Source organism: Pleurodeles waltl, chromosome 6 (assembly GCF_031143425.1).
Source record: "Pleurodeles waltl isolate 20211129_DDA chromosome 6, aPleWal1.hap1.20221129, whole genome shotgun sequence".
NCBI classification, from domain to species: Eukaryota; Metazoa; Chordata; class Amphibia; order Caudata; family Salamandridae; genus Pleurodeles; species Pleurodeles waltl.
The window spans coordinates 431,815,007-431,828,714 of NC_090445.1; the positions used below are offsets into that span (position 1 = coordinate 431,815,007).

At 46.3% G+C, this 13,708-nt stretch overlaps 1 protein-coding gene across 10 annotated transcripts in view; it reads right to left on the reverse strand.

Annotated features, from left to right (window-relative positions):
- Positions 1-13,708, reverse strand: part of LOC138299844 (zinc finger CCCH domain-containing protein 11A-like) — a 273,758-nt gene that overhangs the window by 238,861 nt on the left and 21,189 nt on the right. For all 10 annotated transcript variants that reach the window (XM_069238464.1, XM_069238454.1, XM_069238456.1 and 7 more), the window contains exon 5: positions 4,938-5,057. In XM_069238464.1, coding sequence (XP_069094565.1) covers positions 4,938-5,057 — 120 coding nt within the window. The remainder of the gene's footprint in view (positions 1-4,937; positions 5,058-13,708) is intronic.

Genomic DNA, 13,708 nt, shown 5'->3' on the forward strand with positions numbered 1-13,708 from the left:
GTCTCTCCCAACACAAAACACAAAACAGGGATTACAACCAAATGAGATTGGGTCACAGCCACATCCTCTAAATTTCTGTGCCATGTAAAACTTTGGAGCAGGCTCTTGTGCAATGTGCAATGTCCACAATTAACTCCCAAAACACTTTGTTGGGAGTATTTTATATTGATAAATTCATAACCCTAATGGGCTAGTAAAAAACATTTATTTGCAACATTTTGTGACCAAAGGCCACAATCTGATTTGTTATGAAATATGCAAATACTTTAATTAGACTAGCAAAATAATGTATCAATTGGTCTATCTTCTTTGTAGAAAAAGGCCCCTTTTTGGCATGGTCACTCCTACATTTGCCTGGTACATGATGCAATTTTGACTGAAGGAGCACTGGGCTCCTGCTAAACAGGTCTCCAGTACCAGATCTCTTTCCCTAAAACTGTCCAATTATTCCTCAATTGACTATGCCTTTGCTGGTAGATTGCACCCCTGGTACCTAGAGCATGGGTACCGAAGAAGGTTCCAGAAGGGGTCAGCATGTATTGTGCCACCCTTGGGGACCCCTCACCTAGCACATGCAGACTGTCATTGCAGGCCGCGTGTCTTGGTGCAGCTAAAAGCGAAAACACAACATGGCACACAAGCTGTGTGGCAGGTCATCTAAAAACTACATGCAAAATATATAAGTCACCCCTACAGCAGGCCTTACAGCCCAAAGGTAGGGTGCATTATATTACATGTGAGGACAAATCTGCAGGAGCTGCTTTCCCTGCATCTTGCAGGCACCCCAAGAGACCTGAGAGGCAGACACCGGAAAGTACCACTGCACCCATGCCCCCTAGCCAGCTAAAGTGGGCCAACAGTGCCAATGTGGTCCCCGAGTCCTCCAGAGACAAAGCCAACACTGGACTTGCCCACTGTGGACTCACTGATACTGGCTGCAGCATCTGCCGGCAGGCCCCCTCAACCGCGAGTGCTCCTGGTCAAGAAAATCTGAGGCCTCAGGACCTGGCACCTGTCACCCTGGACCTGTGGAGAAGAGGACCAAAGGTGTCCCTCCATCCCGGAGCATCTTAAGGCTTGAACCCACCTGTTGGTTCTCCTTGACTGGACTCCCTGTCCAAACCTACAGACTCTTTTCAAACAGACAGATCCCTGTAGGAAACTGGCACTTGTTACAATTCCCCCTCCACTTTTTGCATGATATTGATACGGACTGGACAGAATGTGCTGGGATCCTTCTAACCAGGCCCCATCACCAATGTACTTTCCCTAAAAATGTACCATTGTTTCCACAATTGGCACAGAGATACGTCCCTTGTAAAAGGTACCAGAGGTACCAAGGGGCCCTGTGACCAAGGAAGGTCCCTAAGGGACCCCTCACCTAACACATGCACACTGCTATTGCAGATTGTGTGTGTTGGTTGGGAGAAAAAGGCAAAGTCGACATGGCATCCCCCTCAGAGTGCCATGCCCACAACACTGCCTGTGGCATAGGTAAGTCACCCCTCTAGCAGGCCTTCCAGCCCTAAGGCAGGGTGCACTATACCACAGGTGAGGGCATATCTGCAGGAGCAATATGCCCCTACAGTGTCTAAGTCCATTCTTAGACATTGCAAGAACAGTGTGGCCATATTAAGTATATGGTCTGGGAGTTTGTCATTACAAACTCCACAGTTCCATAATGGCTTCGCTGAATACTGGGAAGTTTGGTATCAAACTTCTCAGCAAAATGAACCCACACTGATGCCAGTGTTTGATTTATCCTAAAAAAGCACACTGAGGGCATCTTAGAGATGCCGCCTGAATTTTACCCAATCCTCTAGTGTAGGACTGACTGGTCTGTGGCAGCCAGGTACTAGCATACAAGTTTATGACACCCATGGGGTAAGGGCCTTTGTGCTCTCTGAGGCCAAAAACAAAGCCAGCTCTGAGTGGAGGTGCTTCACACCCCCTTCCCTGCAGGAACTTAAACACTTGGAGGTAAGTCTCAAAGGTTCAAGCCTCGTGTTACAGCATCCCAGGGCACTCCAGCTATTGGAGATGCCCCCACTTTTGGTGGCCAGTTCAGCAGGAAACTTAAGAAAAATAAGGGGGAGTGGCCACTTCAGCTGGGCCCCACCCTGGGTGTTTAGAGCTGAAGTGATCCCCTTCTCCCCTCCCTGCAGAATCCTTCATCTTGGTTTGGAGGACAGGGACCACTAAGGATAGGAATGTGCCCCCCTCCCCAAAAGGAGTGGGCACAAGGAGGGTGTAGCCACCCTCAGGGACAGTAGCCATTGGCTATTGCCCTCTGACCCAAGTGACGCCACTAAATATTGTATTTGAGGGCTTCCCTGAATCCAGCTCACCAGATTCCTGGCGACCTACAAGAAGAGGGACTTCTAAGCTGAAACCCCCCAGCAGAGAAGAAGGAAGACGACAACTGCTTTGACCCCAGCTGTACCGGCCAGGCTCCTGCTTCAAAGAACCTGCAGAAGACCAGCGACGCATACAGCGCGACCACCGACCTCTACCAAATCCAGGGGACTGCCCTGTACCCAAAAGAACCAAGAACTCCCGAAGACAGCAGCTTTGTCTAAGAAAATGTACAACCAAGGACTCCCACCTCACCCCAGGTGCGTGAGTCTCGACCCTTGTGCACCCTACGCCCACGGCCCCTGTCCAGCAAGAGAGGGTCCCCAGGCGATTGAGAGCCCACCCTCGGTTGACCTCTCCACGATGACGCTTTCAGAGGGAATCCAGAGGACCCCCGACCACCAAGCTCCAGACAAAGATATCCAATACCTAGGAACACACTGCACCCGCAGCCCCCAGGCCTTGGAGAAACCGATCCATGGTGCCTCACCGTTCAGCAGGTGGCCTTCCTCCCTGTCCGACAGGTGGAGGCCCGATTCTGAGTACCCCATGTCCAAAGGAGCCCAGGTTAAATGTGCTCATCTTTGACCTCTGCACCCGACCGGCCCAGTGTTGCTGGTGGTGGGTGTTTGGGGTTAACTTGAACCCCAACCAGTGGACTTCCTAAAACCCAGAGACTGAAACTGTAAGTATTGTACTTACCTGTAAAACGACCTAACATTTCTTCACCCAGAAACTGTTTCTGAAAAATGTGGCCATTTTTAAAACAGATTATTGCCAATAATTCAAAAACTGTATTGCTTACCTACTTCAAACCAAGTACTGTTGATACCTGTGTGAAATACAAAACTTTGAAAGTACTTACCCGCAACTTGAATGTTGTAATTCTAAATATAAATTAAGAAAATATATTTTTTGCTATATAAAAACCATTGGTCTGGAGTTAAGTCATTGAGTGTGTGCCTCTTCTATTGTCTGTGTGTGTACAACAAATGCTTTGTACTACCCTCTGATTAAGCCTAACTTCCCGACCACACTACCACAAAAGAGAGCATTAGTATTATCTACTTTAGCCTCTGGGGAACCCCTGGACTCTATGTACACTAGATCTCACTTTGATATAGTATATACAGAGCCAGCTTCCTACAATCCCCATTTACTAATACCAGGCCATCTGATGCTGTACTATACCTCTGCACCCAGCTATCCCAATGCCACCTGGTGTGATCTTGACCCTTGTCCAATACTTACCTTAAGTCCGGGAGACTGGTCCTGTAAGTCACTGTACTGTATATATTTGCCGTATTTGTTTTTCCGCATAAGATAACATTGCATCTTTCAAACGTTGCACTGTCCACTTTTCAACAGTGTAAAGAATTTTCTTGCAAAACATGTTTTCCTTTTCTTATGGTTTCAGATGCCTAAACATATACATACATACATATATGTACAAAACAAAAGTTGTCCCTGGACAGAAAGCGCATTCCCAACAGGTTACAGTTTGCATTTTATTTCGGAAAGCAGCAAAACCAGTCACCTTCAAAGAATTCTTTACATTTCCCAGGCCTTACGCGTTTCAGACATCTCGCCCTTGATCACAGGCCACATGCTTAGATTGAGCAAATAATTGCAGGCACCCGATTCCTTCATTAAATACTCTGGTGAGTTGCACACTGCATTTCAGTAAAGGTAGTCCTGCACGTTTATATTGTATTTTTAGGAGATATACATCTTTGCCTTTGTAGGTTGTTCTTGCCAAACGCACATTAAAATACATTTTGAAAACCTTAGCAGGCGAATTGAAACTCACAGTTACTGAGTTTGCTGAAATTGTTCCTTCCTGTTGTTCCAGTGTATGACGATATAGTAAAGTCACACAGACCTGTTTTCATGGCTGGGCAGGCCGTAAATCATGTACAAAACAAAGTTGTCCCCGGACAGAAAGCGCACTCCCAACAGGTTGCAGTTTGCATTTTATTTCGGAAAGGAGCAAAACCAGTCACCTTCAAAGAATTCTTTACATTTCTCAGGCCTTACACGTTTTAGACATCTCGTCCTTGATCACAGGCCAAATGCTTAGATTGAGCAAATGATTGCAGGTGTGTGTGTGAGCAAATGATTGCAGGTGTGTGTGTGAGCAAATGATTGCAGGTGTGTGTGTGTGTGTGTGTGTGTTCATTCTACCACCGACCCCCTAAAAGAGCACCTTGGGATTGCCAGAGCAAGGCCTTGTCCACTAGTACGGGAACCCCTGGACTCTTTGCATGATATAGCTAATTTTGATATATCATATAAAGAGCCCACTTCCTACATTCTTCTGATTAACTGCAACTTTTATTAGGCTTTGTTTGTAGAGGATTGGCTAACTCAATACATGTTGTTCCGCACTGCCTTTCAAATGTATCATTTGAAATGAGTTATTAAGTTCATTTGTACAGCCCAATCCCACTATTTGTATGGCTCCAAAACGCTTAGAGAATCTGGGGCCAAAATATTTTCTTTCCAAAACTATTAATGTAAGCTACTATTGCACCAATTTATGACAGTGGTGGCCAAACAATTAAAACTCAAAAGTCACTTACATCAATTTCCATGTGCCTGAACTTGCACACCTGTCGGAAGCATCGTCCCTCTTGCCATAATGTGCACACTGTCTCATTTCCAATGGCAGCTTCACAGTGTCGAAATGGACAACTGTCCCCCTGTGCAGGAAGAAGAAGATTATATGACTGTGAGGCCCTTAAGCAGACATCACAGCCCATAGACTGTTTTACATTTTAAAAGGCTGATTTCGACTCAACTCAGAAAACACAAAAATGGTACGAAATAGGAGAATTATTTCAAATAAATATTCAAGGGGTGCGTTCCAGACCCAAGGGCACAAACACCCCGGTGTTGGGAAGCACTACTGCCATTACAGAAATCCCTCTTTGGTACAGCAACTACCATTTCGGCGGTAGTATTTGATGCATCCCACTTGGGACATAAACTATACAGCATTCATGTGATGACACACTCCACAAGAAATTCAAAACTTTTTTAAACAAGGTTTCAAGAGAATGTACTCGATTTCTTCATGTTACTTATGCTTTCATCGCAAACACATAATACTGTCTCATAAGAACAATACGTTCTTAACATAAAAGTACTTCTGGCCCATTGCATCATAGAGAATGACTTCACTCTTTCTCCACTCGTTTTCCTGCCATCTGGAAAAGTTGTAGAACACAAAATATAACTGTGACACACTAGAACCATCTATACAGATGTTTGGAAACTCTTGGTTGCCAAAGTATACTTCTCTGCTTTCTGGGATATGTCCCCCTTTAATACAAATTAGATCTGCACCGTACCACAGTGTAGGATGCACTCAGAAAAAGGAAAAAAAAAAAAAACACAGCACGTGCCTTGGGTGGAAGACACAGAAGCTACATAAAACCAAATGTCTCATACTATACAATGGCTATAACATCTACACATTTAGCCTCCTGAACTACTTGCTGGGGGTAGAGTGTGGAATTGTCTGGGCATCCTAAAAGCACTGGAGCAAGTGTGTACCCACTCCTTTCACTCGGCGGAGCACTCTAACAATTACACAGAAATATAGATCTTCTCTGAATTGGACACTGGCTCAGCACTAAAGATTATCAAAAGAATGTATTAGGCGGTTTAATAGACGAAAAAAAAAAAATTAAAAAGAAATGTACATGAATGATAACTCTTGGCATCTGATAATACTCAACAAAATCACTAAAAACATCCTTTGTGTTTTAATAATGCTTAATTGGCATAACAAATTTGAAGGAAAAAAAAATCACTTTTGCAGGTCTTTACACTTTCATATGATTCAAATACAACACAAAACTAATGAGAAAAGACAAATATTTCCTCCCCAAAAGTCCCTCCTTCTAACTTTCAGTCTTACCATCAAACCTTATGTTACAGTGTCAATTCATACGGTTTTGTACAGTTGAATCCTAGTTACTGCATGTACCCACTTAATCATTTAAGGTACATATTTTCTTCCTTTATGTTGTCATTTCTCACATGTCCCTCAGGCACAAGTGCACTGTCAGAATCTATGTGGACTTCCAATGTCTTAGGATGCCATTGCAATTTAAGTTGCACACCATCTTCATCTCTTACAGGTGACGGGGTTGCACTTATATGTATCAAGGAGCAGCGCACTGGATGCTGTGAGGGGTTCATTATTACTTAATGCACATCTTAATGGGGCAGTACCCTTTCCCAGTAGTGGCAAAGTTTGTTGCAGGCCCTTAATATATGTACTATGTCACAGCCCTGTGCAGAGCATCTTCAACAGAGGGATATGTGGGCCACATTATATGGTCCCAGTGTTATTTGTGAAGGATTCCGAAATAACCCAGTCTGAGTCTCGTCTATAAGGCACTAATTGTGCATTTGTAAAAGCGCATCCCAATCTTCTACTGTATACTCAAAGTAAAGTCTTTTTCCACAATGCCATCAGATATTGGCGCTAAATTTTGAGAGAAGGGTTATTTAATTAGAGTTGTACAGAGGCCCAATACCAGTACTTTTTTTTTTCTCCCAAGCGTGTATACAGGTAGAAATAGTTGATTTCATCAATTCTGTTATGTGTGGTCCTAATGTATATCTTATACAACTGGCCAATTGTCTGAAACTCTTCTCTTCAGACCTCTGGGTAACATATCCCTGTCTCAATTTGTCAAAGGATCTGAAACTACCTGTAAGGAAATGCCTCCATGGCATGGTTACCCCCTGATTTTTTTGCCTTTGCTGATGCTAAGTTTTGATTTGAAAGTGTGCTGAGGCCTGCTAACCAGGCCCCAGCACCAGTGTTCTTTCCCTAACCTGTACTTTTGTTTCCACAATTGGCACACCCTGGCATCCAGGTAAGTCCCTTGTAACTGGTACCCCTGGTACCAAAGGACCTGATGCCAGGGAAGGTCTCTTAGGGCTGCAGCATACCTTATGCCTCCCTGGGGACCCCTCACTCAGCACAGACACACTGCTTGCCAGCTTGTGTGTGCTAGTGAGGACAAAACGAGTAAGTCAACATGGCACTCCCCTCAGGGTGCCATGCCAACCTCACACTGACTAAGCAGTATAGATAAGTCACCCCTCTAGCAGGCCTTACAGCCCTAAGGCAGGGTGCACTATACCATAGGTGAGGGCACCAGTGCATGAGCACTGTGCCCCTACAGTGGCTAAGCAAAACCTTAGACATTGTAAGTGCAGGGTAGCCATAAAAGTATATGGTCTGGGAGTCTGTCATGCACGAACTCCACAGCACCATAATGGCTACACTGAAAACTGTGAAGTTTGGTATCAAACTTCTCAGCACAATAAATGAACACTGATGCCAGTGTACATTTTATTGTAACATACATCCAAGAGGGCACCTTAGAGGTGCCCCCTGAAACCTTAACAGACTATCCGTGTAGGCTGACTAGTTCTAGCAGCCTGCCACACACCAGACATGTTGTTGGCCACATGGGGAGAGTGCCTTTGTCACTCTGTGGCTAGTAACAAAGCCTGTACTGGGTGGAGGTGCTTCAAACCTCCCCCTGCAGGAACTGTAACACCTGGTGGTGAGCCTCAAAGGCTCACCCCCTTTGTTACAGCACCACAGGGCACTCCAGCTAGTGGAGTTGCCCGCCCCCTCCCGCCACGGCCCCACTTTTGGCGGCAAGGCCAGAGGAGATAATGAGAAAAACAAGGAGGAGTCACTGGCCAGTCAGGACAGCCCCTAAGTTGTCCTGAGCTGAGGTGACTGACTTTTAGAAATCCTCCATCTTGCAGATGGAGGATTCCCCCAATAGGGATAGGAATGTGCCCCCCTCCCCTTGGGAGGAGGCACAAAGAGGGTGTACCCACCTTCAGGGCTAGTAGCCATTGGCTACTAACCCCCCAGACCTAAACACGCCCTTAAATTTAGTATTTAAGCGCTCCCCAGAACCTAGGAACTCAGATTCCTGCAACCTAAGAAGAAGAGGACTGCTAAGCTGAAAAACCCTGCAGAGAAGACGGAGTCACCAACTGCTTTGGCCCCAGCTCTACCGGCCTGTCTCCCCACTTCTAAAGACACTGCTCCAGCGACACTTTCCCCAGGGACCAGTGACCTCTGAATCCTCAGAGGACTGCTCTGCTCTAGAAGGACCAAGAACTCCCGAGGACAGCGGCCCTGTTCACCAAAGACTGCAACTTTGAAACAAAGCAGCAACTTGGAAACAACTTGCGTTTCCCACCGGAAGCGTGAGACTTGCTACTCTGCACCCGACGCCCCCGGCTCAACTTGTGGTGCAGGAGTGACCCCCAGGAGGCCCTCTCCCTTGCCCAGGTGGTGGCTACCCCGAGGAGACCCCCCCCTTGCCTGCCTGCATTGCTGAAGAGACCCCTTGGTCTCCCATTGATTTCAATTACAAACCTGACGTGTGTTTGCACACTGCACCCGGCCGCACCCGCGCTGCTGAGGGTGTACTTTCTGTGTGGACTTGTGTCCCCCCCGGTGCCCTACAAAACCCCCCTGGTCTGCCCTCCGAAGACGCGGGTACTTACCTGCTGGCAGACTCGAACCGGGGCACCCCCTTCTCCATTGAAGCCTACGCGTTTTGGGCACCACTTTGACCTCTGCATCTGACCGGCCCTGAGCTGCTGGTGTGGTAACTTTGGGGTTGCTCTGAACCCCCAACGGTGGGCTACCTTGGACCCAAACTTGAACCCCGTAGGTGGTTTACTTACCTGCAAAAACTAACAAACTCTTACTCCCCCTAGGAACTGTTGAAAATTGCACTGTCTAGTTTTAAAATAGCTATATGTGATTTATGTGAAAACTGTATATGCTATTTTGCTAATTCAAAGTTCCTAAAGTACCTACCTGCAATACCTTTCATTTGAAGTATTACATGTAAATCTTGAACCTGTGGTTCTTAAAATAAACTAAGAAAAGATATTTTTCTATACAAAAACCTATTGGCCTGGAATTGTCTTTGAGTGTGTGTTCCTCATTTATTGCCTGTGTGTGTACAACAAATGCTTAACACTACTCCTTTGATAATCCTACTACTCGACCACACTACCACAAAATAGAGCATTAGTATTATCTCTTTTTGCCACTATCTTACTGCTAAGGGGAACCCTTGGACTCTGTGCATACTATTCCTTACTTTGAAATAGTGCATACAGAGCCAACTTCCTACATTGGTGGATCAGCGGTGGGGTACAAGACTTTGCATTTGCTGGACTACTCAGCCAATACCTGATCACACGACAAATTCCAAAAATTGTCATTAGAAATTGATTTTTGCAATTTGAGCTATTTTTCTAAATTCTTAAAAGTCCTGCTATGGCCTTGTGTTAGTCCCTGTTGAGCATTTCTTTTAGTGTTTAAAAGTTTGGTAAAAGTTTGAATTAGATTCTAGAACTAGTTTTTAGATTCTTAAAAAGTATTCCAACTTTTAGAAGCATAATGTCTAGTACAGATGTGAATGTGGTGGAACTCGACACCACACCTTACCTCCATCTTAAGATGAGGGAGCTAAGGTCACTCTGTAAAATAAAGAAAATAGCAATGGGCCCCAGACCTTCCAAACTACAGCTCCAGGAGCTGTTGGCAGAGTTTGAAAAGGCCAACCCCTCTGAGGATGGCAACACAGAGGATGATGATAGTGACTTGGAGGGAGATTCCCCCCTACCAGTCCTATTTAGGGAGAACAGGGCCTCTCAAGCCCTGACTCCAAACATAATAGTCAGAGACGCTGGGTCCCTCACAGGAGGGACCAACATCTCTGAAGTCACTGAGGATAACTCCAGTGAAGAGGACATCCAGTTAGCCAGGATGGCCAAAAGATTGGCTTTGGAAAGACAAATCCTAGCCATAGAAAGGGAAAGACAAGAGATGGGCCTAGGACCCATCAATGGTGGCAGCAACATAAATAGGGTCAGAGATTCTCCTGACATGTTGAAAATCCCTAAAGGGATTGTAACTAAATATGAAGATGGTGATGACATCACCAAATGGTTCACAGCTTTTGAGAGGGCTTGTGTAACCAGAAAAGTGAACAAATCTCACTGGGGTGCTCTCCTTTGGGAAATGTTCACAGGAAAGTGTAGGGAAAGACTCCTCACACTCTCTGGAAAAGATGCAGAATCTTATGACCTCATGAAGGGTACCCTGATTGAGGGCTTTGGATTCTCCACTGAGGAGTATAGGATTAGATTCAGGGGGGCTCAAAAATCCTCGAGCCAGACCTGGGTTGACTTTGTAGGCTACTCAGTAAAAACACTAGATGGTTGGATTCAAGGCAGTGGTGTAAGTAATTATGATGGGCTGTACAATTTATTTGTGAAAGAACACCTGTTAAGTAATTGTTTCAATGATAAACTGCATCAGCATCTGGTAGACCTAGGACCAATTTCTCCCCAAGAATTGGGAAAGAAGGCGGACCATTGGGTCAAGACTAGGGTGTCCAAGACTTCCACAGGGGGTGACCAAAAGAAAGGGGTCACAAAACCTCCCCAGGGGAAGGGTGGTGAGATAGCCAAAAACAAAAATAGTAAAGAGTCTTCTACAGGCCCCCAAAAAACTGCACAGGAGGGTGGGCCCAGAGCCTCTTCACAAAACAATTTTGGGTACAAGGGTAAAAACTTTGATCCTAAAAAGGCCTGGTGTCGCAGCTGTAATCAGCCTGGACACCAAACTGGAGACAAGGCCTGTCCCAAGAAAACAACCACTTCTAACTCCACTCCAGCTAACACTGGAATGGCTAGTCTCCAAGTGGGATCAACAGTGTGCCCAGAGCAAATCAGGTGTCACACTGAAGCTACATTAGTCTCTGAGGGTGGGGTGGATTTAGCCACACTGGCTGCCTGGCCTCCTAACATGCAAAAGTACAGGCAGCAGCTCTTAATTAATGGGACAAGTGTAGAAGGCCTGAGGGATACAGGTGCCAGTGTCACAATGGTGACAGAGAAACTGGTTTCCCCTGGTCAATACCTGGCTGGACAAACTTATCCAGTCACCAATGCTGACAATCAAACTAAAGTACATCCCATGGCTATGGTAACTTTAGAGTGGGGAGGGGTCAATGGCCTGAAACAGGTGGTGGTCTCCTCAAATATCCCAGTAGACTGTTTGCTTGGAAATGACCTGGAGTCCTCAGCATGGGCTGAGGTAGAACTGAAAACCCATGCAGCCATGCTGGGTATCCCTGAACTGGTGTGTGTCAAGACAAGGGCACAGTGCAAGGCACAGGGTGAAAAAGTAGAGCCTACCAAGAGAAAAGGAAAGCCAGCTGCAACACAACACCAAAAAGAGAACCTCTCTTCTCAGGAAGAAGTTCTGCCCTCTGAGGGAACTGAGCCTATGGATTTGGAACCTTATCAGGTTGAGCTCTTAGGCCCAGGGGGACCCTCAAGGGAGCAGTTGTGTAAGGGGCAAGAAACCTGTCCCTCTCTTGAAGGCCTTAGGCAGCAAGCTGCTGAAGAGTCCAATGGCAAGAAAACTGGAACACATAGGGTCTATTGGGAAGATGGACTCCTGTACACGGAGGCAAGAGATCCCAAACCTGGTGCCACTAGGAGAGTGGTAGTGCCTCAGGAGTTCAGAGAGTTTATTCTGACCTTAGCCCATGATATTCCCCTTGCTGGGCATTTGGGACAAACCAAGACGTGGGAGAGGTTAGTCAACCACTTCTACTGGACCAACATGTCCCAGAAAGTTGAGGAGTTTTGTGTCTCCTGTACCACCTGTCAAGCCAGTGGTAAGACAGGTGGACATCCAAAGGCCCCCCTCATTCCACTTCCAGTGGTGGGGGTTCCCTTTGAAAGAGTGGGTGTGGACATAGTGGGTCCACTTGAACCTCCCACAGCCTCAGGAAATATGTACATCCTAGTAGTAGTGGATCATGCTACTAGGTATCCTGAAGCTATTCCTCTTAGGTCGACTACTGCCCCTGCAGTAGCCAAGGCCCTCATTGGTATCTTTACCAGAGTGAGCTTCCCTAAGGAGGTGGTGTCTGACAGAGGTACCAACTTCATGTCAGCATACCTGAAACACATGTGGAATGAGTGTGGAGTGACTTATAAGTTCACTACACCATATCATCCACAAACTAATGGCCTTGTTGAGAGATTCAACAAGACATTAAAGGGCATGATCATGGGGCTCCCAGAAAAACTCAAAAGGAGATGGGATGTCCTCCTGCCATGTCTGCTTTTCGCTTACAGAGAGGTGCCTCAGAAGGGAGTAGGTTTCTCACCCTTTGAACTTCTGTTTGGCCACCCTGTAAGGGGACCACTTGCTCTTGTTAAAGAAGGCTGGGAGAGACCTCTTCATGAGCCTAAACAAGACATAGTGGACTATGTACTTGGCCTTCGCTCAAGAATGGCAGAGTACATGGAAAAGGCAAGCAAAAACCTTGAGGCCAGCCAACAGCTCCAGAAGTTTTGGTATGACCAAAAGGCTGCAATGGTTGAATTTCAACCAGGGCAGAAAGTCTGGGTTTTGGAGCCTGTGGCTCCCAGGGCACTTCAGGACAGATGGAGTGGCCCTTACCCAATCCTAGAGAAGAAGAGTCAGGTCACCTACCTGGTGGACCTAGGCACTAGCAGGAGCCCCAAGAGGGTGATCCATGTGAACCGCCTAAAGCTCTTCCACGACAGGGCTGATGTAAATCTGTTGATGGTAACAGATGAGGACCAGGAAGCTGAGAGTGAGCCTCTCCCTGATCCCCTCTCATCAGACCCTAAAGATGGCTCAGTGGATGGAGTGATCTATTCAGACACCCTCTCTAGCCAACAGCAATCGGACTGTAGGAAGGTCCTGCAACAGTTTGCTGAGCTCTTTTCCCTAACCCCTGGTCAGACACACCTGTGTACCCATGATGTGGACACAGGAGACAGCATGCCTGTCAAAAACAAAATATTCAGACAGTCTGACCAAGTTAAGGAAAGCATCAAGTTGGAAGTCCACAAGATGCTGGAATTGGGAGTAATTGACAGCCCCTGGGCTAGCCCAGTGGTCTTAGTCCCCAAACCTCACACCAAAGATGGAAAGAGAGAGATGAGGTTTTGTGTGGACTACAGAGGACTTAATTCTGTCACCAAGACAGATGCCCATCCCATTCCTAGAGCTGATGAGCTGATTGATAAATTAGGGGCTGCCAAATTCTTAAGTACCTTTGACTTAACAGCAGGGTACTGGCAAATCAAAATGGCCCCTGGAGCAAAAGAAAAGACAGCATTCTCCACACCTGATGGGCATTATCAGTTCACTGTTATGCCCTTTGGTTTAAAGAATGCCCCTGCCACCTTCCAAAGGTTGGTGAATCAAGTCCTTGCTGGCTTGGAG